Source organism: Lynx rufus, unplaced genomic scaffold, assembly GCF_022079265.1.
Source record: "Lynx rufus isolate CCGP_SWC_20201006 ecotype Redwood Valley unplaced genomic scaffold, mLynRuf1.p SCAF_2, whole genome shotgun sequence".
Classification (NCBI taxonomy): domain Eukaryota; kingdom Metazoa; phylum Chordata; class Mammalia; order Carnivora; family Felidae; genus Lynx; species Lynx rufus.
In genome coordinates, this window is record NW_025814834.1 from 202648132 (window position 1) to 202671699 (window position 23568).

At 52.4% G+C, this 23568-nt stretch overlaps 1 protein-coding gene across 5 annotated transcripts in view; it reads right to left on the reverse strand.

The window, feature by feature from the left end:
- Positions 1-359: 359 nt before the first annotated feature.
- RPS6KA1 (ribosomal protein S6 kinase A1) overlaps positions 360-23568 on the reverse strand; it is a 39216-nt gene continuing 16007 nt past the window's right edge. For all 5 annotated transcript variants that reach the window (XM_047085882.1, XM_047085883.1, XM_047085884.1 and 2 more), the window contains 18 exons: positions 22688-22768; positions 22416-22495; positions 20258-20364; positions 19482-19519; positions 19039-19181; positions 18560-18630; positions 18156-18244; positions 17080-17144; positions 16726-16828; positions 15139-15269; positions 14005-14130; positions 13691-13780; positions 13140-13298; positions 3668-3829; positions 3102-3178; positions 2727-2844; positions 1673-1810; positions 360-1334 (listed from right to left, as the gene is read on the reverse strand). In XM_047085882.1, coding sequence (XP_046941838.1) covers positions 1212-1334; positions 1673-1810; positions 2727-2844; positions 3102-3178; positions 3668-3829; positions 13140-13298; positions 13691-13780; positions 14005-14130; positions 15139-15269; positions 16726-16828; positions 17080-17144; positions 18156-18244; positions 18560-18630; positions 19039-19181; positions 19482-19519; positions 20258-20364; positions 22416-22495; positions 22688-22768 — 1901 coding nt within the window. In that variant the 3' untranslated portion in view covers positions 360-1211. The remainder of the gene's footprint in view (positions 1335-1672; positions 1811-2726; positions 2845-3101; positions 3179-3667; positions 3830-13139; positions 13299-13690; positions 13781-14004; positions 14131-15138; positions 15270-16725; positions 16829-17079; positions 17145-18155; positions 18245-18559; positions 18631-19038; positions 19182-19481; positions 19520-20257; positions 20365-22415; positions 22496-22687; positions 22769-23568) is intronic.

Below are 23568 nucleotides of genomic sequence, written 5' to 3' on the forward strand. Positions count from 1 at the left end.
GCCAGGGCAGGTGCTCAGAAAATACTTATTGTGGAGAAAATGTCATTCTCCTCTCTCGGCCCGTCTCCCCATCTATAAATGGAGATAATGAAAGAAGAGAATTTACCTCACAACATTAAGATCAAATGAAATATACACGTGAGACCCAGGCACAGTGCCTGACACTTGGTCACTGGTGGCTAATAACACCGTCACTATCGCCAATACCATAATGGGAACCCCCGGTGGGAGTCCCACCTGCTCCCCAAGTGACCTGAGCTCTAAGCAGCTGGGCTCGCTGGCCCTGGCCCATTGTGGCTGCAAAGTCCTCAACACCCAACAGCAGAGAGGGCAAATTCAGGGATGAGAAGAGAGGCCAGTGTGCTTCAACTCAACTGAAAGTTTATTAGAAAGGCCATGGACAGGTGAACCCTGAGATACCAGCTGAGGAAGAAATGAAAAAGAGCCCCTGCCTCTCTTGGCCAGCCCCACAGGCCTCCTGCGAACTCTGTCCTGTAGCAGACTCCAACACAAGTCAGCCAAAAAGTGCTTTCTCGATCCTCCTCCTGGGGCTGCCCAATCTCACTGCAGGGAACCCACTGGCAGGGCCGGTGTAGATGCTGGTGCCTGGAGCTGGGAGCCACGGAGTCTTGGTCCTCTCTTCTAGCAGGAAGAGGTTTAGACCCTTCCCCTGCCCCAGCAGAACAGAACGGAAAAGGAGCTGACTGCGGATAGAGCAAATTCTGCTAAACAGCCAAGGGCTTTGGAAGGTGGTGCTGGACTGCCTTGGAGGTATGTGCAGATGGCTACAGATGGCCAATCGTGGGGTTCCCCGGGGGAGGATGCCAAAGCTCTAAGGAGTCTCAGCCACAGAGAGCCCTAGTATGACTCAGTGCCCCTCCTGGGGCCTCACTGGCTATTTCTGCTCCCAGAAAGGCAAATGGATCTTGTAAAAATCCATGGCAGTTTGATGCCATTTTTCCCTTAAAAAAAAGGTAAGAGTCTGTACAGTGAATTGATTTCAACCAGCAGAGCATGAGCCGAGAAGAGTCCATCCCGGGGAAGGAGAAGGCACTTCTCACACCCTCATTGGGGGTGATCCGGGCTGGCTGCTTCCTGGGTCCCTCGGGGGCTCCGCTTCCTCTGGCCCCGTGACTCAGGCCTGCTCCCTCTGGGAAGTACGCTGCCTCCATCGAGCTAGCACCGCCCTGCGGCCTGGACGCCCTGGCCTCTCACAGGGTGGTGGACGGAAGCTTCCTCACCCGCCGCTGGGCCAGAATAGAGGACTCGATGGGCTTCAGCTGGGGGGTGGGCTTGTTGCTGTTGAGAGCAGAGTACGTAGCTGCCATGGCTCCCTGGGAGAGAGGGTGGGAGGTCAGATCACAACGGTGGGAGGTATAGGCGGGAGGGGGGACGTGTGTTCCCCAGCCTCTCTGTGTTCCACACCCGCCCAGCCATCTCTTAATTCAGCCTTGGCGTCCCTTCATGGTCATTAGTCCTGTCTCCTCCACCACACTGGAGGCTTCAGAGTCAGAGCCTATGTCCCCCAGAGGACAGTTGACACTCTTGCATGTTAGACTGGGGCTCCCTGAGGACAGACAGATATGACACCTCCTGGCTGTGCCACCCAAGTTCTTACCCATGGAACCCTGGCCTGGACCACCAGATGCCCAGCAGCCCGGAGTGGCCATACCTTCACGAGCTGCAGGTCTTGGTGGGACAGCTGGCTCTGGGGGAGCTTGTCTTTCTGGGTGATCCATGGGTGCTGCAGCACCTGCTTAGCTGTGAGGCGCTGGTGGGGGTCCACATGCAGCATCTTGGACACCAGGTCCTGGGGGGTCACAGCAAACAAGAGGGCTGGAGGGAGGAGCTGGCAGGGGAGCCCAGGCTGTGTCCCACTGGTGAGAAATGGACAAGGCGGCCATCTCCCACCATCTCCTGCCTGAACCCTTGCAGGAGCCCCTGCGATCCATGTTCCAGATCATTCCAAGGCCTCCCCAAGCACATGCCCTTCTTTGGGACTTCCTGGAACATCCTTTCCTTTCTCTTTCACCTTCTAGAAGCCACGCAGGAAGGTGGGGAGAACCTAAGACTGGGATCAGGCAGGCTCAGGTTCAAAACTTGATTCTTCTGCTGATCAACTGAGTATCCTGGGCAAATTACTTCAACCCTCCGAGCCTCAGTTTCCCCTCTGAGAAAGAGGGATAACAAATATCTGCCTCATAAGTTTGATGTGAGGTACCACTGAGTAAGGGCTTAACCCATTGCCTGGCACAGAGGCTCCCTGAACTGGAAACTTGCTAATACTGAGAGCTCAAATGTTCCCTCCTCTGAGAAGGCCTCTGTGCTTCACATGGTCAGTAACTCTGCTCCATGCCTTTAATGCCTGCACCCCTGGAGGAGGGCCTGCCTTTCTCTGCTGCCAGACATCTCTGCTCCTTGTGTGCAAGCCCGTATCTCTCCGCACACCAGGGTCCCACGAGGCAGGGGCTGCGATTATGCAGCCTTCTGTCCCCCACAGGGCTCAGAACATGGGAAGGGCCAGTGATGATCACCGAGGTGTCCAAACAAGGCAGGAGGGCAGTCCTCCTGGGAGTCTTCCACTTGGAGAAATATAGCAACAGGGATTTATGGAACATTCCACTTGGAAAAACCAGGCTGCAGGCCATCTGTTCATGAACTGCTAAAACACCCTAGGATGGGACCCTGCCTCCCCATCCCAGATGAGCTGGGCCTCACAGACTTACCTTGGCTGTCTCTGAAACTGTGTTCCAGTTTCCCCCACTCAGGGTGAACCTCCCACTGCCGATCCGGGACAGGATTTCCTCTGGTGTGTCACTGGGTCCATTGGCAAATGGAGTGTATCTGGAGAAAGGTCCACCCAGTTTGGGTCTAGCCTCTGGCCCCCATCCTGGGGCTAAGGGTGGATGGGGGGGCTGTGTCTCCCCCCCAAGCTGAGTATTCCCCAGGGCGGTATCTTCCCCCTCCAGGTGAGGCTCCCGAAGGCAGGGCTACATCTGTATCTTCAGACCTTCCTGAGCAGAGCTGAGTCTCTCCCATCAGACCACCCCAGCCTGTGCACTAGGGCTGGAGGAATGGGCTGGGGGGAAGGGGACACTCACCCTGCCAGCATGGTGTACAGCAGAATGCCCAGGCTCCAGATGTCACAGCCTTCATCGTAGCCCTGGCGTTTCAGCACCTGGCAGGAAGGTAGGGGAGGGTGGTTAGTCAGACGTGCAGCACCAAGTGGCCCCGAACACTTGCGTGGTCCCCACAGAGGGTAAGACAAGGATCCCAGCCATGGGCTGGATCCTCTCTCTCTCTCTCTCTCTCTCTTTTTTTTTTAAAGTTTTATTTATTTATTTTTGAGAGACAGAGAGAGTGAATGTGGGACGGGCAGAGAGAGAGGGACAGAGAGGGAATCCCTAGCAGGCTCTGCACTGTCAGCACGGAGCCCGATGCGGGGCTCGAACTCACACGCCTCGATATCATGACCTGAGCTGAAACCAAGAGTCGGACTCTTAACCAACTAAGCCACCCAGGCGCCCCAAGGCTGGATCCTCTCTTGGTACCTAAGCCAAGACCATACAGACTAGAATCCTGGATAGCGTGGGGCCTCTGTAAAGGGCACGAGGCTTCCTGTGCCAGGGCCCCTCACTCTCGCAGGTGAGGAGGCTGGAGCGCTCACCTCGGGTGCCACGAAGTTGGCAGTGTAGCAAGGTGTCATGAGGAGTCCGTTCTCAGCCCGCAGCTGCTTGGCAAAGCCAAAGTCACAGATGCGCAGGCACTCGGGGTTCCCAGACTCGTCCACGTACAGGATGTTGCTGGGCTTGAGGTCCCTATGAACAACCTAGGGGCAGAGGGTCCGGTCAGTTCTCCATGTGGGCAGGCTGCCAGGGGCCCAGGTCAACCGCCAGAGGTGAGAGAGTTGAGAGTTACGAAGACGGGCCCAGAAAGGGATAGAAGGACCCAGAATCTGGAAGGAAGGGGCTGGAATGGGGCCCTTAGTGCTGCTGGTACTGCCGACTTGAATTTCACGTCAGTGTCCGCGAGGCAGCCCTCATTTCACCTGTCCACCCCCGGAACTCTCCTTATTTCTCCCTTCAGATCCGCTCATCACAGTTTATCCTAGAGACAGCTCCATTGATACTTCCCATTGCTTGGGTCGAAATCCTAAGAGTCATTCCCAATTCCTCTTTTTTTCTTATATTCCTCAATCAAGGCATCAGCAAATTCTGCTGTCTCTACCATTAAGATATATCCAGAGCTGAACCACTTCTCAACCCCTCTACTGGCAGCAGTGATCCCAACCAGGGACCCTATCGTCCCTCCCTTGTATGACAGCAAACACCTCCTCACTGATCTCCCTGCTTCTGTCCTGCCTCCTACAGTCTGTTCTAAATACAGCAGCCACAGTGAGCCTGTTGAATATAAGTCATATCACGTCATTCTGGCTGCAACCCCTCCAAGGTTTATCGTCTTAAGAGGCAAAGTCCTTACAATGGCCTAAGTGGCCCCACCTGATCTCCCGTGCCCCTCACCCACGTCTCTTGCACTCTGTTGTCCTCTAAGCACCCTCCTCCTTGCTCAATCAGCTTCAGCCACACCAGCCTCTTTGCACATCCTTCAACATGCCAAGCACACTCCTGTCTCAGGGCCCTTGCACGTACTGTTCCAGCTTTTAGGAACATTCTTTCCTCAGGCATCTGCCTCGCTTATTCTCTTGTTTCTTTCAGGTCTCAGCTCAAATGTCACCTTATCAGTGAGGCCTTCCTTGGACCATTCCATATAAAATAGGAATCACCAACCAGTACTCCTAAGTCTCCTCACCCTACTTTCTTTTTATAAATAGCATTTACCACCATTTGACATATTTATTTAATTGTTTTTCTGAATCTACCCTCTGGAATATAAATTCCATAAGTGTTTTTGCTCACTGCTATATCTCAACATTTAGAATAGTTCCTAGCACACAGTTGGTATTCAATGAGTATCTGTTGAGTGGATGAATGACACTTTTTTTTTTTTACTTTTTTTTAAATGTTTATTTATTTTTGAGAGAGAGAGAGAGAGAGAAAGAGCATGAGCAGGGGAGGAGTAGAGAGAGGGAGACACAGAACCTGAAGCAGGGTCCAGGCTCTGAGCTGTCAGCACAGAGCCCGACATGGGGCTTGAACCCACAAACCACGAGATCATGACCTGAGCTGAAGTCAGACGCTCAACCGACTGAGCCACCCAGGCGCCCTGAATGACACTTACTTCTGAGACCTGAAGCAAATGAGACCTCTGGCTCCCACCTGCTCTTCTGTAATCTGAGGGGGCTGAACCACACTCCACTTTTCATCCTCCCCCCTCCCTCGGTATGGTTCTATGTATAGCCACTCTCTCAGATCACTGACCCTAGCCCAGAACTTTCCTGAGTCCAGGCTCATATAACTGCTTATCAGATAGAAACCACTGAATGTTCCACAGACCTTCAAACCCAACACATCCCAGACTAAACTTGGTCTTACTCTCGTGCTCCTCCTCCCATAAGCTAACAGGGCATTGTCAAAAACCTTCAATGGCTCCCTACGACCTGGTGTCCCCTTCCTGGTGTGGGAGGCTCAGCTATCCCTTTCAGCCTCATCGTCCACGACATCTCCTCAAGTGTTCTGAGCTCAGGCCAGCAGAGGATCCTTCAACCACAAATAACTGCATCTATCTATGGAACCCCTGCTCACCTCCAGCACCCAGCACGGAGCGAGTGTTAAGTGAACTTTGTGCAATGAATAAACAAATCACACCTCTGAAACACACAGAGATCTCGCAGGTTACATTAGTTGACTCTCACAGATTAGTTGGCTTTATGAGACGATGCTTCCGTAGTCCCACTTGAGTCCCAAGCCCTCTAGCAGGTGCCTGTGGGGCGGGTAGGTTGGAGGGTAGACATGGCCCAGGATAGTCCACTTCCCCAGAGGGAACAGCACCAGATGAGGAGGAGAGCGCTGTGCTGGTAGGGTGGTCCCAGCTACGTGCTGCAAAGTGTATCCAAACCCATGGGAAGCCCCTTCCTGGGCAGTGCCTGACTAGCTCCTAGGGCTCTCCTTCCTAGTACAAGTCTGTGACCCCAAAGACAGGGCCCAGCCTCAAGGATGTAGACTCTCTTCCCTGTGGAGGGCCCAGCCAAGCTTCCCAGAGGTCAGGGAGGCTCAGCTTGGCTGAGGACACGGACTATCCTGTACAAGTGATCTTCCTGGTTCACAAAGCACTTTCCTGACCATGATCTCACGGGGGCTGCTGGTTACACCTACGTAAGTGGGCAGGGCAGGGACTGCTGGCTTCTGTTTTACAGAGAAGGAAACTGGGGCTATGAGAAGAAACTTGACTTGCTCATGTACATAAGAAGCAGAGGTGAGACTTGAACCCGGTTCTGACCTTCATTCCACAGCCTTTTCAGTTTAGTGTGACACAGATGACACTTTTGGGAAACAGGGATAGGGAAGTTTTCAATCTTTATCCCGCTCTAACACAACACAGAGAAACAACAAACTCCTTCAGGTGACCGTGGCTCACTATGGCAGGTAGCCCCACCGGTGACTCTGACACCTGTCCCCTAGGCGTTTGTGCAGCGGAAAGGGTAGCAGATGCTCGCATCTCTCTGCACTGAAGAGCACAACAGGCTGGGCAAGCAATGAGCGAAGCCAGGCTGAGACGGAGCCATGCCAACCAGTCTAAAGGGGCACCTGCTCCTTACTCCAGCTGACAGTCACCCACGTAGCAACTCAGGCCCAGGTTTCAAAAGCGGCCAAACTACCCAACTCAACCAAACCCCAAACAAAAAACCACCCGACATCTTGCAGGCCAAACAAAACATGTATTCAGGTCAGATGCAGCCCCTGAGTAACAGGCTGTGGCCTGTGGCAGAGTTGTGATTTCAGTCACTCCGGAGTGTGAATCCTGGCTCTACCGGCAGTAGCTATGTGACTTTGGGCATGTCACTTAACCTCTCGAGCCTTCGGTTTTCTCACCTGGGGTTCAGAGATGGGGTTGGTGACAGTGCTGAGGCAGGAAGGAGCACATGAGTTACGTACCAGGGATACTTAGCGCAGGGCCTGGGAGATGACAGCTGCTGTCATAGTAACTCCAGCACTCGCTGGGCTGAACCCACCAGCATGCCGGACATTAAGATGCAGTGAGTGCTTGTTGAGAAGCACTTACAGGGGCGCCTGGGTGGCTCAGTCAGTTAAGCGTCCGACTTCAGCTCAGGTCACGATCTCGCGGTCCCTGAGTTCGAGCCCCGCGTCGGGCTCTGGGCTGATGGCTCAGAGCCTGGAGCCTGCTTCCCATTCTGTGTCTCCCTCTCTCTCTGTCCCTCCCCCATTCATATTCTGTCTCTCTCTGTCTCAAAAATAAATAAATGTTAAAAAAAAAATTAAAAAAAAAATAATAATATGTAAACATTTTTTAAAAATTAAAAAAAAAAAAAAAGAAGAAGCACTTACAGATCAGAGGACGTCAATAACAGGATAGGGAAGCCAGGTTAGCTGTGAGACTTTTACTTACTTCCGGACTCAGTTCCCTCACTTGTAGAGTGGGCATAGCAACAATACCCACTTCCAACTGTCGGAACAGCTAAGTGAGTTGACCTATAAAGGGCTTGGACGTGTCTGGCCTGTGGGAAGTGCTGTGTGGTGCTGGCTACCAGAGCAGCAGCCCCTTTTGTTTTCATCACCATCATTGGAGGATGTGCATTTCGGTGCCTCTGACCAGCCACAAAAAAAAAAAAAAAAAAAAAAAAAAAAGCTTTTCTGTGTAAATCATCTGGTTAAACACAGAAGCCAAAGTGTGACTCCCTACTGAGTTCTCAAAAGGGTGACAACACGAGGGAAGCTAGGCTTAAAAGGGCTCCGTGTGTGAAACAAAGAACGCTGGCCAAATAAGATGAAAAAGGCAGACAACCCGATTTTTAAAAATAAACATAAGACTCGAACAGGCATGTCACAGAAGAAGCTGCCCAAATGGCAAGAGCCACGCGAAGAGGTGCTCCACTTCACGGCCCTCAGGGAAAGGCAATTTAAAGCCACCGTGGGGCGCCTGGGTGGCTCAGTCGGTTAAGCGTCCGACTTCGGCCCAGGTCATGACCTCACGGCTCATGGGTTCAAGCCTCACGTCGGGCTCTGTGCTGACAGCTCAGCGCCTGGAGCCTGCTTCGGATTCTGTGTCTTCCTCTCCCTCTCCCACTCCCCTGCTCACTCTCTGTCTCTCTCCTTCAAAAATAAACAAACATTAAAAAAATTTTAAAAATAAAACCATTATGAGAAAAAACGCCACATCTATCAGAATGGCTAGATTAAAACGACACAAAAGCCCATGCTCTGGAGGGGTGTAAGCTGGCAGAACAGCTTTGGAGAACTGTTTGGCATCACCCACTAAAGACGAACACACACACACACACACACACACACACACACACACACAGCAACCTGGCGGGTCCACTGCCAGGGGCGCACACAGTGTTAAAACCCACATGTGTGGTCACATGCCACAGCAGCATTATTTGTCAGAGTCAAAAACTGGTAACAACCCAACATCCATTAGCAGTAGAATAGACAATTAAAGTATTGCCTGTTCATACAGCAGAAATTACACAGCAATGAGGATGCACGGACTGTAGCCACACAACGCCGTGGATGAACCCCGGAGAGCCTGTGGCATGGCAGAGGCCACGTATAACAGAGTATATTGATATATGATTCAGAGACAGGCAAAACCAATCTAAGCTATTAGCAGTTAGCTTAGAATGGTTATGCTTGGGAGGGGGCAGGGAGTAGAAGGGATTCTTGGTCTGGGTGCTGATCACCTGGCTATATCCACTTTCTGAAAATTTACTGACTTGTACATTATGATTTGTGTTTATATAATACTTCACTAAAAAGGCAACATTAAAACAAACAGGAGGTCCCAGTGGACCCTGCTCCTGGTCACCCCCTTCCCGTCCCTCTATGAGATTCCCAGCTTCTAGACCACAGAAACTGCAATTCATAATTAGCCCAAAGAATCTCCCTCCAAATACCTCAGTGAGAGTTTCCCATTTCCTCATCATCTCCCCTGGTATTTGGAAAGGGTCAGAAACTTTATTTAAAAAAAAAAAATTTTTTTTTTTAACATTTATTCATTTTTGAGAGCTGGAGACAGAGCGTGAGAGGGGGAGGGGCAGAGAGAGAGAGGGAGACACAAAATCCAAAGCAGGCCCCAGGCTCTGAGCTGTTGGCACAGAGCCCGACGCAGGGCTGGAAGCCACAAACCGTGAGATCAGACCTGAGCTGGAGTCAGATGCTTAACCAACTGAGCCACCGAGGCACTGAGGCGCCCTTAAAAGGGTCAGAAACTTTACAGACCCATGGACTCATGGTTTTGGGGAAGAGACAACTTTCTCCCATCACAGTACCACCAAGTGGCTGTCTGTATTTGGAACTTCTTTGTCCCTAGTAGAGGGGGCAGTTCTTACTCTAGAAAGTCCTTCCTCGCTCTGAGCTTTAGGTGACCCACTGGAAACTCACTGCTTTGGCTCTGTCTTCTAAACCTTCTTGGAGGGTAACTTTAACAAGCACTCACTTGAGAACAAAGCAGGAAAAGGAAACATTTACTATCTGGCCTGACATATTTAAATATTAGTCTATTTGCACTGGCCATTTCAAAAACCAAAACCACTTCAAATATGACCATTAAAAACGGTACATGTGGTAATCAAATTGAGGCTCTGGTTCTTTTTTACAAAAGAATCCTCCCTAATAAATCCTCCCTAATGTCTGATTAGACAGAATCAGACATTGCCATTTTTGCAAAACCTAATGAAACGATTGATTCAGGCAAAGATCCTGAAAGGATGAAGTTATTCCCCATCCCTAGACTCTTACCGCCTGAGAGGACTAATGACTAAGGGGGGCACAGGGACACTGTGCCTGGGGATGTGATGTCATATGAAGTACACTGCACCTCCCATGAAGTGGTTTTTTGTTGTTTTTAAAAAATGTCTATTTATTTAATTTTGAGCACGGTGGGGGGCGCTGGGGAGGGGCAGACTGAGAGGGAGAGAGAGAATCCCACGCAGGCTCCGTGGTCTCAGTGCAGAGCCCGCCACAGGGCTTGATCTCATGAACCCTGAGATCATGACCTGAGCCGAGATCAAGAGTCAGGTGCTTAACCGACTGAATCGGGTGCCCCCGCCCCACGAAGTCTTTTCTAACTCCCCGCTCCCAAAAATAAGTTGAAGCAGAATATAATTAAGACTTTAGAAATACAGGCACCAGAGAAACAACTAAAATGATGCCCCAAGAAAGCAGACACATTCCGAATGTGGGGCATTCCAGTGGCACAGAAAAGGGAAGCTGGGGTGCCTGGGTGGCTCAGTCGATTAAGTGTTCTGCTCTTGGTTTTGGCTCAGGTCAGGATCTCACTGTTTGTGAGTTCGAATCCCACATTGGGCTCTATGCTGACAGCACAGAACCTGCTTGGGATTCTCTCTCCTCTCTCTCTCTCTGCCCCTTCCCTGTTCTCTCTCTCAAAATACATAAATAGAACATTTAACAAAAAAAGAAAAAAGAAAAAAGAAAAGGAAGGTTTTACTATGGAGGTTATGTAGATGTACACATGTAACAAAAAGATCTACTGTATGCAAATTTTTTATCAGTATTTTTTTTTTTTTTGAGAGGGTGAGAGTATGCACACGAGCGAGCTGGAGGAAAGGGGGCAGAGAGAGGGTGAGAATCTTTTTTTTTTTAAAGTTTATTTACTTATTTTGAGAGAGAGAGGGCAAGCATGAGTGGGGGAGGGGCAGAGAGAGGGGGAGAGAGAGAATCCCAAGCAAGTTCTGCACTCAGTGCAGAGCCGGGCACAGGGCTCGAATTCACGAACCATGAGACCATGACCTGAGCTCAAATCAAGATCATCTAGATGCTCAGCCAACTGAGCCACATGCCCCTGAGAGGGGGAGAGGATCTTAAGCAAGTTCCACGCTCAGTGCAGACCCGATGTGGGGCTCGATCCAACAACTCTGGGATCACGATCTGAGCCGAAATCAAGAGTTCGAAGCTCAGCCGACTGAGCCACCCAGGCGCCCCTTATCTCAGTTTTTGAAAAGAGACTTGAGGGATTTAACAAGTGACTGAAAGGAGTAAATCCTGCAGAGACTGGGATTCCAATACACTGACGGCAAAAAGATTTTTTTGAAAGGGCAACAGGGAAATGTGTCTGTTGATTGGATACTATGTGAACACAAGTAATTGTTAATTCTGTTAGTTGTTACGAAAGAATGTCTTTTATAGAGTTACAGATACACAGCTAAGATTATGTGAGGTCTGAGATACGCTGTAAGATGCTTTAGGGGTTGTGAGATGGGGACCCACCTCAGGCTCCACACTGAGCGTGAAGCCTGCCTGGGATTCTCTCTCCCTCTGCCCCTCCCCCGCTCGTGCTCATTCTTGCTCTCACTCTTTCTCTCTCTCTATAAAACCCTTTAATTAGAGGCATTTATGGGTCAAGGGTCATAATGTCTGCAACGCTTCTCAGTTGCACCCATAAAAAATATGTATTTATATGTAGATAAGGGTATAGAGATAGAGGCAAAGACAGAGAGAGAGAAAGCAAATGTGGCAAACTGCTAAGATTTGGTGAGTTTGGAAGGGAAATCATTTTCATTGTAATATTCTTTTAACTTTTCTATAGATTTGAATGTCTTCCTCAGTAAAAAGTTGGGAGAGATACTTCAGCAACAACAAAAAAAAAAAAAAGAAAGAGAGGGAGAGAGGGGACAGAAGAAAGAAGGAAGGAAGGAAACAGGGGAAGAAAAGGAAAAGAGAAGGAAAGAAAGAGAAGGAAGAAGGGAGATAAAAATCTCAACAGTTCTTTAATCTGGGAGATGGGTGTCTGAAGGTTCATTATACTTTTCTCATAGCTTTGCATATGTTTAACATTTTTGATAAAAAGTTAATTTAAAAAAAAAGGCACACCTGGGGCACCTGGGTGGCTCAGTTGGGTAAGCTTCCGACTTTGGCTCAGGTCATGATCTCACGGTTCGTAGGTTCGAACCCCTCGTCGGGCTCTGTGCTGACAGCTCAGAGCCTGGAGCCGGCTTTGGATTCTGTGTCTCCCTCTCTCTCCCTCTCTGCCCCTCCCCTGCTCATGCTCTCTCTCTCTCTCTCTCAAAAATAAATAAGCATTAAAAAAAAAAAAAAAAGGCACAGCAATGATCTGGCCCTATTTCCCTTGAAGTTTGTGCAGCATTTCCCATGGGGCTGCCCCGGCCCACAGTGCCCTCCCGGAGCGGCGCCTTGCTTCAACCCAATCCACCCTGCGAGGTAGCAGCTCCCTCGATCCTGAGTGTGCAGACGAGGAAACAGCTCAGAGGTGAGAGCCCTTCCCAACCATATACACAGAACTTGGACACAGCCAGTCGGATTTCCAGAGCCTGGATTCTTAACCCCCACAACCGTCTGACTGGAAGCGCCCCAAAACATCATCTCGTCCAGAGAGAAACTCATGCTAATTCTGTTTCCAGCTTCTATACACCATCAGGAAATTTTTCATCTCCATCCTAGGCAATGATAAAGGCCAATTCCTCTCATTTGGACAAATACCTCTTCTGTAGCACCTGCTGTGTCTCCAGCAACATTTACTCCTGCATTCACTCCCTCTGTCCTGGCAGCTGAACCCACAACCAGATTCACCTCCCTGCTGACCCTGCTGCTTCCCAGCTCAAAAACCCACTCCCTGTCTGCAGCTCCCCAACCACATCCCTCAGTGTGACCTTGGGCAAGTGACCTCACATCTCTGAGCCTTGGTCTTCCTGCCTGTAAGGGGGGGGGGCCCATAACAGCACCTACCTCATAGGGTTGTTGTGAAAATCAATTGAGGTAACGTAAGGAAACAAGTTGGCACGGTGCAGGGCATACAGTAAGCACGGTGTAGACACTCCTTGTCACAATCTGGCCTCATCTCTCGCTGTTTCCCTTCCTCGTATCCGTCTGCTCACCCACCCACCATCCCTAGTCTCCCTAGGGATGGTCTGGCTGGTTGAAGACCACTACTGCCTGGGCCAGCCCACGGTTCGTGCACTCTACTGCTGGTATGACCCCTGGCGGCCCGCCATCCCCACCGGGCGCCCCCTACCCCAGACTTACCCCCTGGGAGTGCAGGTACTCCACGGTCTTGCTGATGGTGTGTAGGACAAAGCTGGCCTCCCGCTCTGAGAAGAATTTCTGCCGCAGGATCTTGTCCAGTAGCTCCCCGCCCCGCATCAGCTCTGTCACCAGGTACACATGTTTGCCATCATCGTACACCTGCCAGAGACCTCACCGTCAGGTCCCTCCCCTCCGTGCCAGGCCGGGGCCCCTCAGTTACCGGTTCACTGGGCCAGGAAAGAATAACATGAGCCTTGGACGTGGGTTCTGCTCTGTGCTTCCGTGGTCCCGGCAGGGCCTTCACCTATCTGGGCCTCTGTCCTCCCCCTAGACGGGAGGAGATTGGCACTGGTCCCCCGAGGGTCGGGGAAGCTGTCAGAGGATGCCTGAGTCTGAAGTGGACGGCCTTGGGGCATCGCCAGACCCGAGGCACAGAGATCCTTCGCTCCCAGGAGCAGAGGAAAATCAGAAATCAAAGGAATGACAGTCCTGAGACAGATCCCGGAGTCAAGTTCCCAGCCCCCATCTCAGTCTCAAGGACCCCCACTCACATCTTTCAGAGTGATGATGTTGGGGTGCTGCCCATACCGCAGAAGAATCTCAATCTCTTCTGAGGGATCCCGCTTGCTCTTGTCGATGACCTGAGGAAAGGGGGTACATGGGAGATATCAGGGGGACAGTCTCCAGAGTCCCTCCCTGCCACGGAGCCCACACTGCAGGGCTTGGGGGTCTTAGCCACATGCCTTCCACCCACCCACAGAGCCTAGGGCACCAACCCATCCCCCGACTCCCACCGAAGGACTGAGGCTACAGTGGCCTCCCCCTGGCCCAGCAGCCTAGGCCGAGACGTGGTCGAGAGGCCCACCTTGACAGCATACTCCATGTTGGTGGCCTTATGGACACAGCGCTTGCACACGGAGTAGGACCCCACACCGATCGTCTCCTTTACCACGTAGCCATCGCTAAAAACCAGGTTCTTCCCATGGAGTTGCTGCAGAAGACCAACAGGTGGGGCTGGCCCTCTGCTCTAGAATGCAGGGCTCGTCCCCCAGTACCCAAGGCCTTGGCTTCTGGGCCTCAATTTTCTACTCTATACGGGCACACTCATTGGCTCCCGCACTGTGGTCAACAGAAACGCAACACACGCACCGAGGGGTCTGTGGCTCTGAGAAAGCTGGGTAGGCCTGAGAGACACGGGAGCCCTGAGCTGGGTCCCGGCTCTGTCACATCCTGTGAACTTAGACGAGTTGCCTCCCCCCTTCTGGGGCGTCACAGCCCACGTCATGACGTGTCTAAAAGTTCTGAGACATTAACAACAGCAAATGCTTCTGTGGTGCTTATGTGCGGCAGGCACTGCTCTCAGCACTTTACGGCAGGTGACCACACGCCATATGACGGCCCTGGTTTACGCCTGTTGTCCTTGTATCCGGTCTGGTTTAATATTTGTCCCAGACAAAGATGTCCCAGTTGTAGAATAAATTACACAGTCACCTTAATTTTACACATGCAACAACCTATGGAGAAAAGTTCTATCATCACCCCCATTTACAGATGAAGAAACTGAGGCACTGGGAAGGTAAGTGTCTCGCCCAAAGTCCCTTACCTTGGACAATGGGCTCCAGAGTCTAGCCTCATGCCTCTGAATTCTAAATCTCCCACGGAAAGTGTACTAATGGGGGACAAGTGTGAGGACACACAAGCCCTCTGCCACCCGTCCCCGTCAGGGACCTGACAGCCACCCCACAGCACCACCACCCTGGGCACCGCCTTGCATTTATTTATCCAGGCTCCACAATGTCCCTGGCTCTGTGCTAGGAAATCTGTTATATCCATGTTGCCGTCCCTGTTTTACAAACAGAAAAAGTGGGGCCCAAGGAGGTTTGGAGGTCCAATGGGCTACACGGTGGCAATCAGAGTTTGAACTCTAGAGTCTGTGTTCTCTGCCTTTGTGGCTTCTGGGTAGAAAAGACAACGGACCAGCAGTCTCCTGCCCCCTCACCTGTACCACGGAGTGCAGGGGTGCCTGCGTGGGCCGAGGCTTGCCATCATCCTCCATCAGGCCAGTGGCCACGAAGCTGAAGCCACGGAACAGCTGATGGGCGCCAGCGCTGGGAGGGATGCCTGGGGAGTCTGCAGGGGTGGGAGGAGGATGTGACCCTGAGAAGGTGCCCTTGACCCCGAGGCAGCCCAGAAAAGGGAGACCAGGGCTGTGGAGAGGGCTTGGGCAGGCCTCTCGTGCCAGACCTCAATTAGGCCATCTGTTCGTGTGCGTTTAGACCAGCCCAGCCCTGACACACAAGAAACATAAAAGACACCCCACGATGGGCATTCGGCCCAGGCCAAGACACTTCATCCCTTTCTGGAAGCCTCCCCCTTGCTTCACTGCCTCGGGTCTGCCCCTTCAGGTCCATCTTCTGCCCAGGCAGCAGGAGGGATGGTCCCAGCTGCAAATCTATCCCCTGCCAGAACCCTTCAAGTGCTCCTCTCTGCCCCAGAAGAAAGCCCAAAAGCCCAACTTCTCAGCCTGGTGACTGAGGTCCTTATGATCTTAGCCTCCTCTCTTCCCACTCTACAGCTCGGCCACACCAGACTTCCCAGATCCTTAAAGGAGACCCTGAGCCACCGCACATGCCGTTCCCTCTGACCAGATACTCTACTGTTTGTCTGTCCTTCACGGTTCAGCTGGCACACCCTCCTCTGAGAAGCCTTGCCTGAGCCTGCTCCTCCAACTCCTCACCCCTATGATGCTGCACTTGCCACACCGCCCAGTAGAGTTTTCACACCTCTCCCCCGACCACAGTCTAGGCCATAGGAGGCGGGGCAATCCCCTCATGGCTGATCAGGGGCACACAGTAGGAAGCTGGTATGTACTGATCAGGTAAGCGAATAAAGATGAGACCAACTGCTTGCGAAGTGCTAAGCTCCCTGTCATCAGAGCTGTGCAACCCGCAGTGAGAAGAGCAGCCCCTCTGCTAAAACCCATCCGTCCGGGAAGCCTTCCAGAACTAACACTAACCCCCGATATCTGACCAGAATATTGGGATTTACCAAACTCCCTCCCAGAAGCCCCCTCCTTGGCTTCTTGCAATAACCCCAGGGACTGAGTGGGTCTGTGACCGAGCCCATGTTCTAGATGAACACACTGAGGTCCAGTGATCAGAGCAGCCAAAGGCATTTCCCACACTTGCCCCTGACCTGTGGGCGCTGTCACCTCTGCTCTGACAGACTGTCTCCACCTCATGTTTTTGCTGGGTCAGATTCTTTAGCCCTGACGTGAGTGTGAGCCTGATGTGTTTGGTCTTCCCAGTGGGCTGGAAGATGCCCGGGGCAGGGGGCCTGACTTTTCTACTGTGGCCTTAACCACCCACTCCCCCCACCCCCTCACTCACATACAAAGAGGCCCATAGAGCCCTGGAGTGGGAGAGTCAGGCAGAATGAGATGGGGACAAAGAGTCAGAGACCCACCCTTCAGTCTGCCCACACACCTGGGCCTGCCAGAGTCCCTGACCACCCTACATCCCAAGGGGCCCCTGGCTCCCTGCTTCCCTCCTGTGCCAGCCCAGGACAAGCCAGACAACCAACATACCCTTGGGTGTGCGGGACGTGAATTCAGTGTCAAAGTAGAAGGTGTCATCAGGTTGTGCCACGGCTGGCTTGAAGGGTGGCTTGATCTCGCGACGGTACAGCTTCTGCAAGGTGAGGTGGCCGCTCCGGTCACCACGGCCCACCTCCAACAACCCACCAGGAGCCTCAGGCAGGAGAAGGTAACTAGCCCTGCCTATGCAGGCTATACAGACGGGAGGCATAATTGCTTGCCCGGGGGGAGGCCAGCCCTTGCTTCCAAGGCCATGCTGTCACCCTCTGCTCCACATCGGAGGAAGCCCCCTCCCACCACCGGTGAAGCCCTGACTGAGGCTGTGGGGTGGACAGACACACTCACATTCCAGTCAATGGTAGAGTAGAAGACATGCCGCTTGATTTCCTCTGCCCCATCAGGGCCGGAGCCTGAAAGAGCCCAGACGAGGGGTCTGCCCCTGGATGGTCCAACCCCCAGACACCCACCCTGTCTGCTGAGTGACCTCACCGTGGTCTGGGACCAGCGGCTGCAGCTGTCTACTGGGAGCAGGGGGGACGATAGGCTCTCCCCGCCCCAAATCCACCCAGCCGTCACCCCAGAGGCCTATTGCCCACTCAGCGTTTTCCACTTTCTGGAGACCGTTATGATCAAGCTCCAAATGTACTCATGGAAGAAGAAAGGCCCAGAGAGGTCAGGCAACTTGTCCAAGGCCACAGAGAACAGAAATCAGACTTATTCTGACATCTGCAGGGGACTCCCATCTCCCTCTCAACCCAGGCCTCATCTCTATCGCTTTTATCCATCCCATTGCCCTTCTCAGCCACCAGGCAGACTCTCACTCCCTTCGACCCCAGGGACCTGAACTGGGACCTTACAAAGCTGGTCATGGTCCAGATGAACCCAGGATCCAAGGGGCCAAGACATACTGAAAAGCTACTACATGCCAGGCATGTTCATGCAACTGCATTCAGTCAAGAGGGATCTGGATCATCATCTCCCGTGGAGACGAGGACCCAGAGCTCCGGGAGGTGAAGTCAACTGCCTTGGGTCACTTAGCTCATAAATGGCACTCACTCAACAAATATTTATGGAGGAACCACTGTGTGCAGGGCGGTGAGGACCTGCCATGGGGACAGGATTGGGACCTGAGCCTTCTGACTCCTGAGCTCATGCCTTCTCTTGTGCCAGCAGCCTTGGCGGACCTGTGTGGGGGCCTCTGTCCTTGTCCCCAGGGGGAGTAGGGATGACTCAGTTCCTGCCTTCCCCCTATACACAGGTCACCTCCCCGCCCCAAACACCACACATGGAGCCAGAAAGCAGGGTGGCCGGCGGCATTGTCTGCCCACACAAAGGACAACGGCCCCTTTCAGCCCCAGATGTGACGCTGTGGCCTAGGCTGCAGCTGTACCCCGCTCCCCTCCCAAGCTGGAGCTGCTTACCGAGACGGTTGGCAGGATTCCGCTTGAACAGGGCCCGCAGGAGGCTCTGGGCTTCCGTGCTCAGAAACTGGGGCATGCCTAGCTTCGCCCTAAAACAGCCCCCAGGTCTCATCAGGGCTGAGCCCGCCCCAGAGGCCCATCTCCCCTCCCCGCTCTGTCCAGGTCTAATTTCCAGCTCAATCCAGACAAACCATCCACTAACTCACCTCCCAAAGACTTCAGGGATTCCCCACCCACAGGCCGTGATGGATGAAAAGGGGGCCCCAGAAAGCATAATGCTTAGCCCAGAGGAGGGTCTCATTGATGGGGAAATCTGAGGCAGGTACAGGATATTATTCTGGCCCCCAAACCGGGGCCAGACATCAAGGGAGACCCTGAGGTGTCAGGGCAGGGCTGGTGCTTACTTTAGAATCAGTGTCATGGTCTCTTTCCGGTCCTTCCCCTGGAAGGGCAGGGAGCCCGTCAACATCTCAAACTGTAAAAGACAAGGGTCTGTTAGGCTCTGGTCTCCATCTCCCATGTCCCCCACCTCCTCCCACCCAAACCACTCAGCTTCACTCCCAGGATTCCTGCTGGCCTGTGGCAGGACCACCTGGATGGAGAATTGTGACTGTCTCTGGTTCCTTTGTCAATCAGAACACCGAAAGCAGCACTAGGGGCCTGAGGCTGAGGAGAGGCCCAGTCCTGGGGCGGGGGCAGCCCAGGTGGGGTCAAGCCTGGAATCTTCCTAAGGAAGGAAACTGCAGCTGGGTGGACGTTGAGGCAGCTTGGCTGGGAGAAGACAGGAGGAAGTCTTAGAGACTATCAACCCCCTCACTGTTCAGATGAGAAAACTGAGGCCTGAGGCATGGGCTGAATGCTTTTCCCCTGTCTGGCCACTCACCATCAACACCCCATAGGACCACCAGTCTGCACTGTGGGTGTGGCCCTGGCGGTTGACGACCTCGGGGGCCATGTACTCCACTGTCCCGCAGAAGGAATAGGCTTTCTTCTCATGGTCAATGGCCTCCTTGCTCAGGCCAAAGTCTGTGGCAAGGAGGGCAAGAGGACACATCTTTAGGAACCCCCCCCCCCCCCGCCTTGCCTTCCTCGCTGCCAACCCCTGCACACCCAAAGCCCCCTGCCCACAGGCCTGAGGGCATCACTCCCATGGGGCTGGGGTTCACACCCAGGCCATCCCAAGTCTAGGGTCTGGGCTTTTGACCACTTCCGAGTGCCTGGCACAGCCTCTCGGGAAGAATGGATCCCCTAGCGCTCAGCCCAGGCCCGTCAAGAGCCCATCCTGACCTCCCCTGGGAATTGAGGGGGCAGGTGCCTTCTACTCACCGGTGAGTTTGATGTGGCCCTCCTCATCCAGAAGGATGCTGTAATGGAGAGATGGGAGTTGGGGCCCCTCAGCTGTGGCCCCTTGGGTTCTGGTGACACCAAGGGGGCCGTGGGGGTTGGGCCCAGCCCAGAGAAGGCGATCCACCCAGATCTATCCGGTGAATGGCAGGTGGAGCAGGGTGGTGGTGGTGCCATGCAGATGTGTGGCCTGTGTTCTTTGCTAATCCTCGGAACAACTGGATGAGGTAGGTGCTATTATGGCCCTATTTTAACAACGAGGAAACTAAAGCTCAGGGAAGTCAAGCAACACCCCACGGTCACAGAGCTAAAAGGTGACGGAGACAAGATTTGAATTCAGGTCTGCCTAACTCTAAAGTCAGATCTCATTTCAGCCCAGCACCTGCCCCTGGCTGTCAAGTTACCATTTGAGGATGTTTAGATATTCAGGAAAATTCTAGAGAGGACCGTGTCAAACAAAGAATGACCTTTAGTGGTGGCATCTCAGATATCGCACTGGATAAGCAAAAAAAAAAAAAAAAATGTAGGCAACGTACCTGCAAGGAGGTGCCCAGCCCTTTTAACGGACACTGGTAATTAGGCAGACCCCTAAGAGGGCCCTGCTGCCACCACCACCCGTCCCACCCACCTATCCACGGGGCGGCCACACACAGGGAGACTTTGTTGGGGAGAGTTACACTCACCCCTGTCAGGAGAGACCCCAAGGCCTGCCTCTGCCCTGGCTAGGGAGGCTGGGGCGGAGCTGGGGCTTCACTCACTTTTCAGGTTTGAGGTCTCTGTAAATGATGCCCAGGCTGTGCAGGTGGTCCAGGCCCAAAGCTAGCTCAGCCAGGTAAAACTTCACATCCTCCTCTGTGAACATAACCTACGACAGGCGGGAGGGGACGCCAGCTGCGATTGCCTCTTCCTCGGGAGCTCAGGTACTGCAGTCAGCAGCTTCCTGGTCTCGAGGGTCCACCTCGGGGAGGACCCTTAGACACCCCAGGGCCACACACCATGCTCTGTATAAAGGGGTACGAGGGGCACCTGGGTGGCTCAGTCGGTTAAGTGCCCGACTTCAGTTCAGGTCATGGTCTCGCGGTTCATGGGTTCAAGCCCTGTGTCAGGCTCTGTGCTGACAGCTCGGAGCCTGGAGCCTGCTTCAGATTCTGGGTCTCCCTCTCTCTCTCTGTCCCTCCCCCACTCGTACTGTCTCTCTTTAAAAATAAACGTTAAAACAATGAAAAAATAAATAAAAATTAAAACAATATGTAAAGGGGTTTGAGGTATGACATGATTAACATATGAGTCATTCATTGTGGCGTTGTTTGGAAATAGCAAAAGGGTTGGGCAGAAGACTGGGATAAACCATCTCTCCCATGTGTAATGGAGTGCTATGCAGCCATAAACTAGAACAAGGAAACTTCCACGTTCTGATATGGATCCATCTCCATGATCTGCTATCTTGAATAAGGCAAGATATAGAACAAATACTGGGGCGCCTGGGTGGCGCAGTCGGTTGAGCGTCCGACTTCAGCCAGGTCACGATCTCGCGGTCTGTGAGTTCGAGCCCTGCGTCAGGCTCTGGGCTGATGGCTCAGAGCCTGGAGCCTGTTTCTGATTCTGTGTCTCCCTCTCTCTCTGCCCCTCGCCCGTTCATGCTCTGTCTCTCTCTGTCCCAAAAATAAATAAACGTTGAAAAAAAAAAATTAAAAAAAAAAAAAAAGATATAGAACAAATACATAGATTAGTACTTTTTATGTAAGGAAATGGGGGTTGGAATTCAGAACATGTATCAGAATGGGTTGTATTACCAAAGAAACATGGGCGCTTAAACAAGAAATCAGTAAAAGTGTTTACCTATGGCGGGTAGAGGGACTGGGGTGGGAGGAAGATTTCTCAATGACATTTTTCTTTTCTTTTTTTTTTTATTTAAATTTTTTTTTTTTAACATTTTATTTATTTTTGAGACAGAGAGAGAGAGAGAGCATGAACAGGGGAGGGTCAGAGAAAGAGGGAGACACAGAATCCGAAACAGGCTCCAGGCTCTGAGCTGTCAGCACAGAGCCCGACGCGGGGCTCGAACTCACGGACCGCGAGATCATGACCTGAGCTGAAGTCGGACGCTCAACCGACTGAGCCAGCCAGGCGCCTGACATTTTACTTTTCAATCATGTGAGTGTATTGCCTATTCAAACATTAAAATAACATTTAAAAAATTTTTAGGGGTGCCTGGGTTGCTCAGTGGGTTGAGCGTCTGACTTTGGCTCAGGTCATGATCTCGCGGTCCGTGAGTTCGAGCCCCTCGTCGGGCTCTGTGCTGACAGCTCAGAGCCTGGAGCCTGCTTCAGAGTCTGTGTCTCCATCTCTCTCTGTCCCTTCCCGCTTGCACTCTGTCTCTCTGTCTCTCTCTCTCAAAAATAAATAAACATTAAAAAAAATTTGAAAAAATTTTTTTCTTTTAAAGTTTGTTTCTCTTCTAAAATTTGTCTTGTATTAATGGTCCCATTTTTATATCTGGCTCGAATTCTTTTATGTCAGTTAAAATCCTTTTGGTTAACACATGGGACATAATGTTAAAATATTTAGCTTTCTGGGTGGATTTAAGCTTCTGCCCATCTTCACAGCCCTGCCCAGGGCAGCCTTGGAAGAATGGAGGCAGAGAGATGAAAGATCCCTTAGCTCCTGGGAATCAAGGAGACCCAGGGCCTGATCCTCCTCACCCATCTTGGGAGAAACGAAGGCTTTGCCAAGCTGTACGCTCTGTCCCAGGGTGACACTGGGTATCAGTTCCTGGGCCAGGGACTGCTAGGCAGGCCTGGGTGGTCCCAGGTCCAAGCCACACCAGACAGGTTGTTCACAGGGCTCTGGGATGGGATGCCTCGTTGTCCCTCCAGCTCCATCTCGGGGCCCTGGGGCAGTGGGGTGTTAGCTCACCTCTTTAGAGAGCCGTGTGAAGAGGTCCCCGCCTCGCAGGAAGTCCAGAATAAGATAGAGCTTTCCCTCAGTCTGGAAGGCTGGGGAGAGGGGAAAAGGCGATGGTGGAGCCAGCTGGGTCCTGGGCCCTGCCCCTTTACTCTAAGCTCCCTTGGCCTCCTGGGGGTGGGGGCAACATACGGGGAAGGCAGTGGCCCACAGGCAAAGGCAAAGGCTGGCAGGCAGGGTGCGAACTCAAGTAGGCTGCGAACTCAAGTGGACTGCGGTCTCACCATAGTGGAGCTTCACCACAAACGGGTGGTTTACATCAGCTAGGATGTCTCTCTCCATCTTGGTCCGAACACGGTCACGCACTGGCCAGAAGAGAAAGACAGTCACTAAGAGTCTAGCCCCTCCCCCTAAAGAGTCAGCCCCAAGCCCTGTCTAAGAAGGGCTCTTCTTTTCCACGAGTTCCTCACATTACATGGCAGTACTCAGGGCTGGACCCTTAGCCCCCTGCCCATCCCTCTCGCCCTCTCTCTCCCCCCAGCCCCCATCAAAGGCCATCTAATCCAGCCAATCTCAGCAACCTGTTTTGTCCTGTGTGCCCTTAGCCTCTGCCCCTGAGGCTCCCCCTGGGATGCCTGTACCAGAACCTTCCTCACCTGGCACAAAAATCCCTAGTTCCAGTCTGGGGGGATGGAGAGAACAGTCACTTGGGAGCTAGTTAGGCAGAGTCATTGGGCCTAAAATTCAGACTCGTGTGTCTGAGCAGACACCCCCACATACCTTTTTTTTTTTTTTTTTTTTTAACGAATGAAAGTCCCTAGGCATTCTGATCACCAGCAGGTTCTTCTTTGACTCAGCTTAGGCCTCGTCTCCTCCAGGAAGTCTTCCTTAAACTGCCAAGCTAAATTAGGGCCCTCTCTCCTGCAGGGCTTGTGCTTGCCCCTTCAGAGCACTTTTTGCCTTCTATTTTAATTTTTTCGTTTCCCTTGCCAGGTGTGGCATGGACCCTGCTGGAGTTAACTATTCCTGCCTCTGTTGGCCAAATATACCTTACATTTTTTACACTTTTGCTCGGGCCAACAGCTCCTCCTTCCTGGGGAACCCTCCCTCTACTATTTTCATTCTGGAGAACTCCTCACTGATCCTTCAAGGCACAGCTCAAATG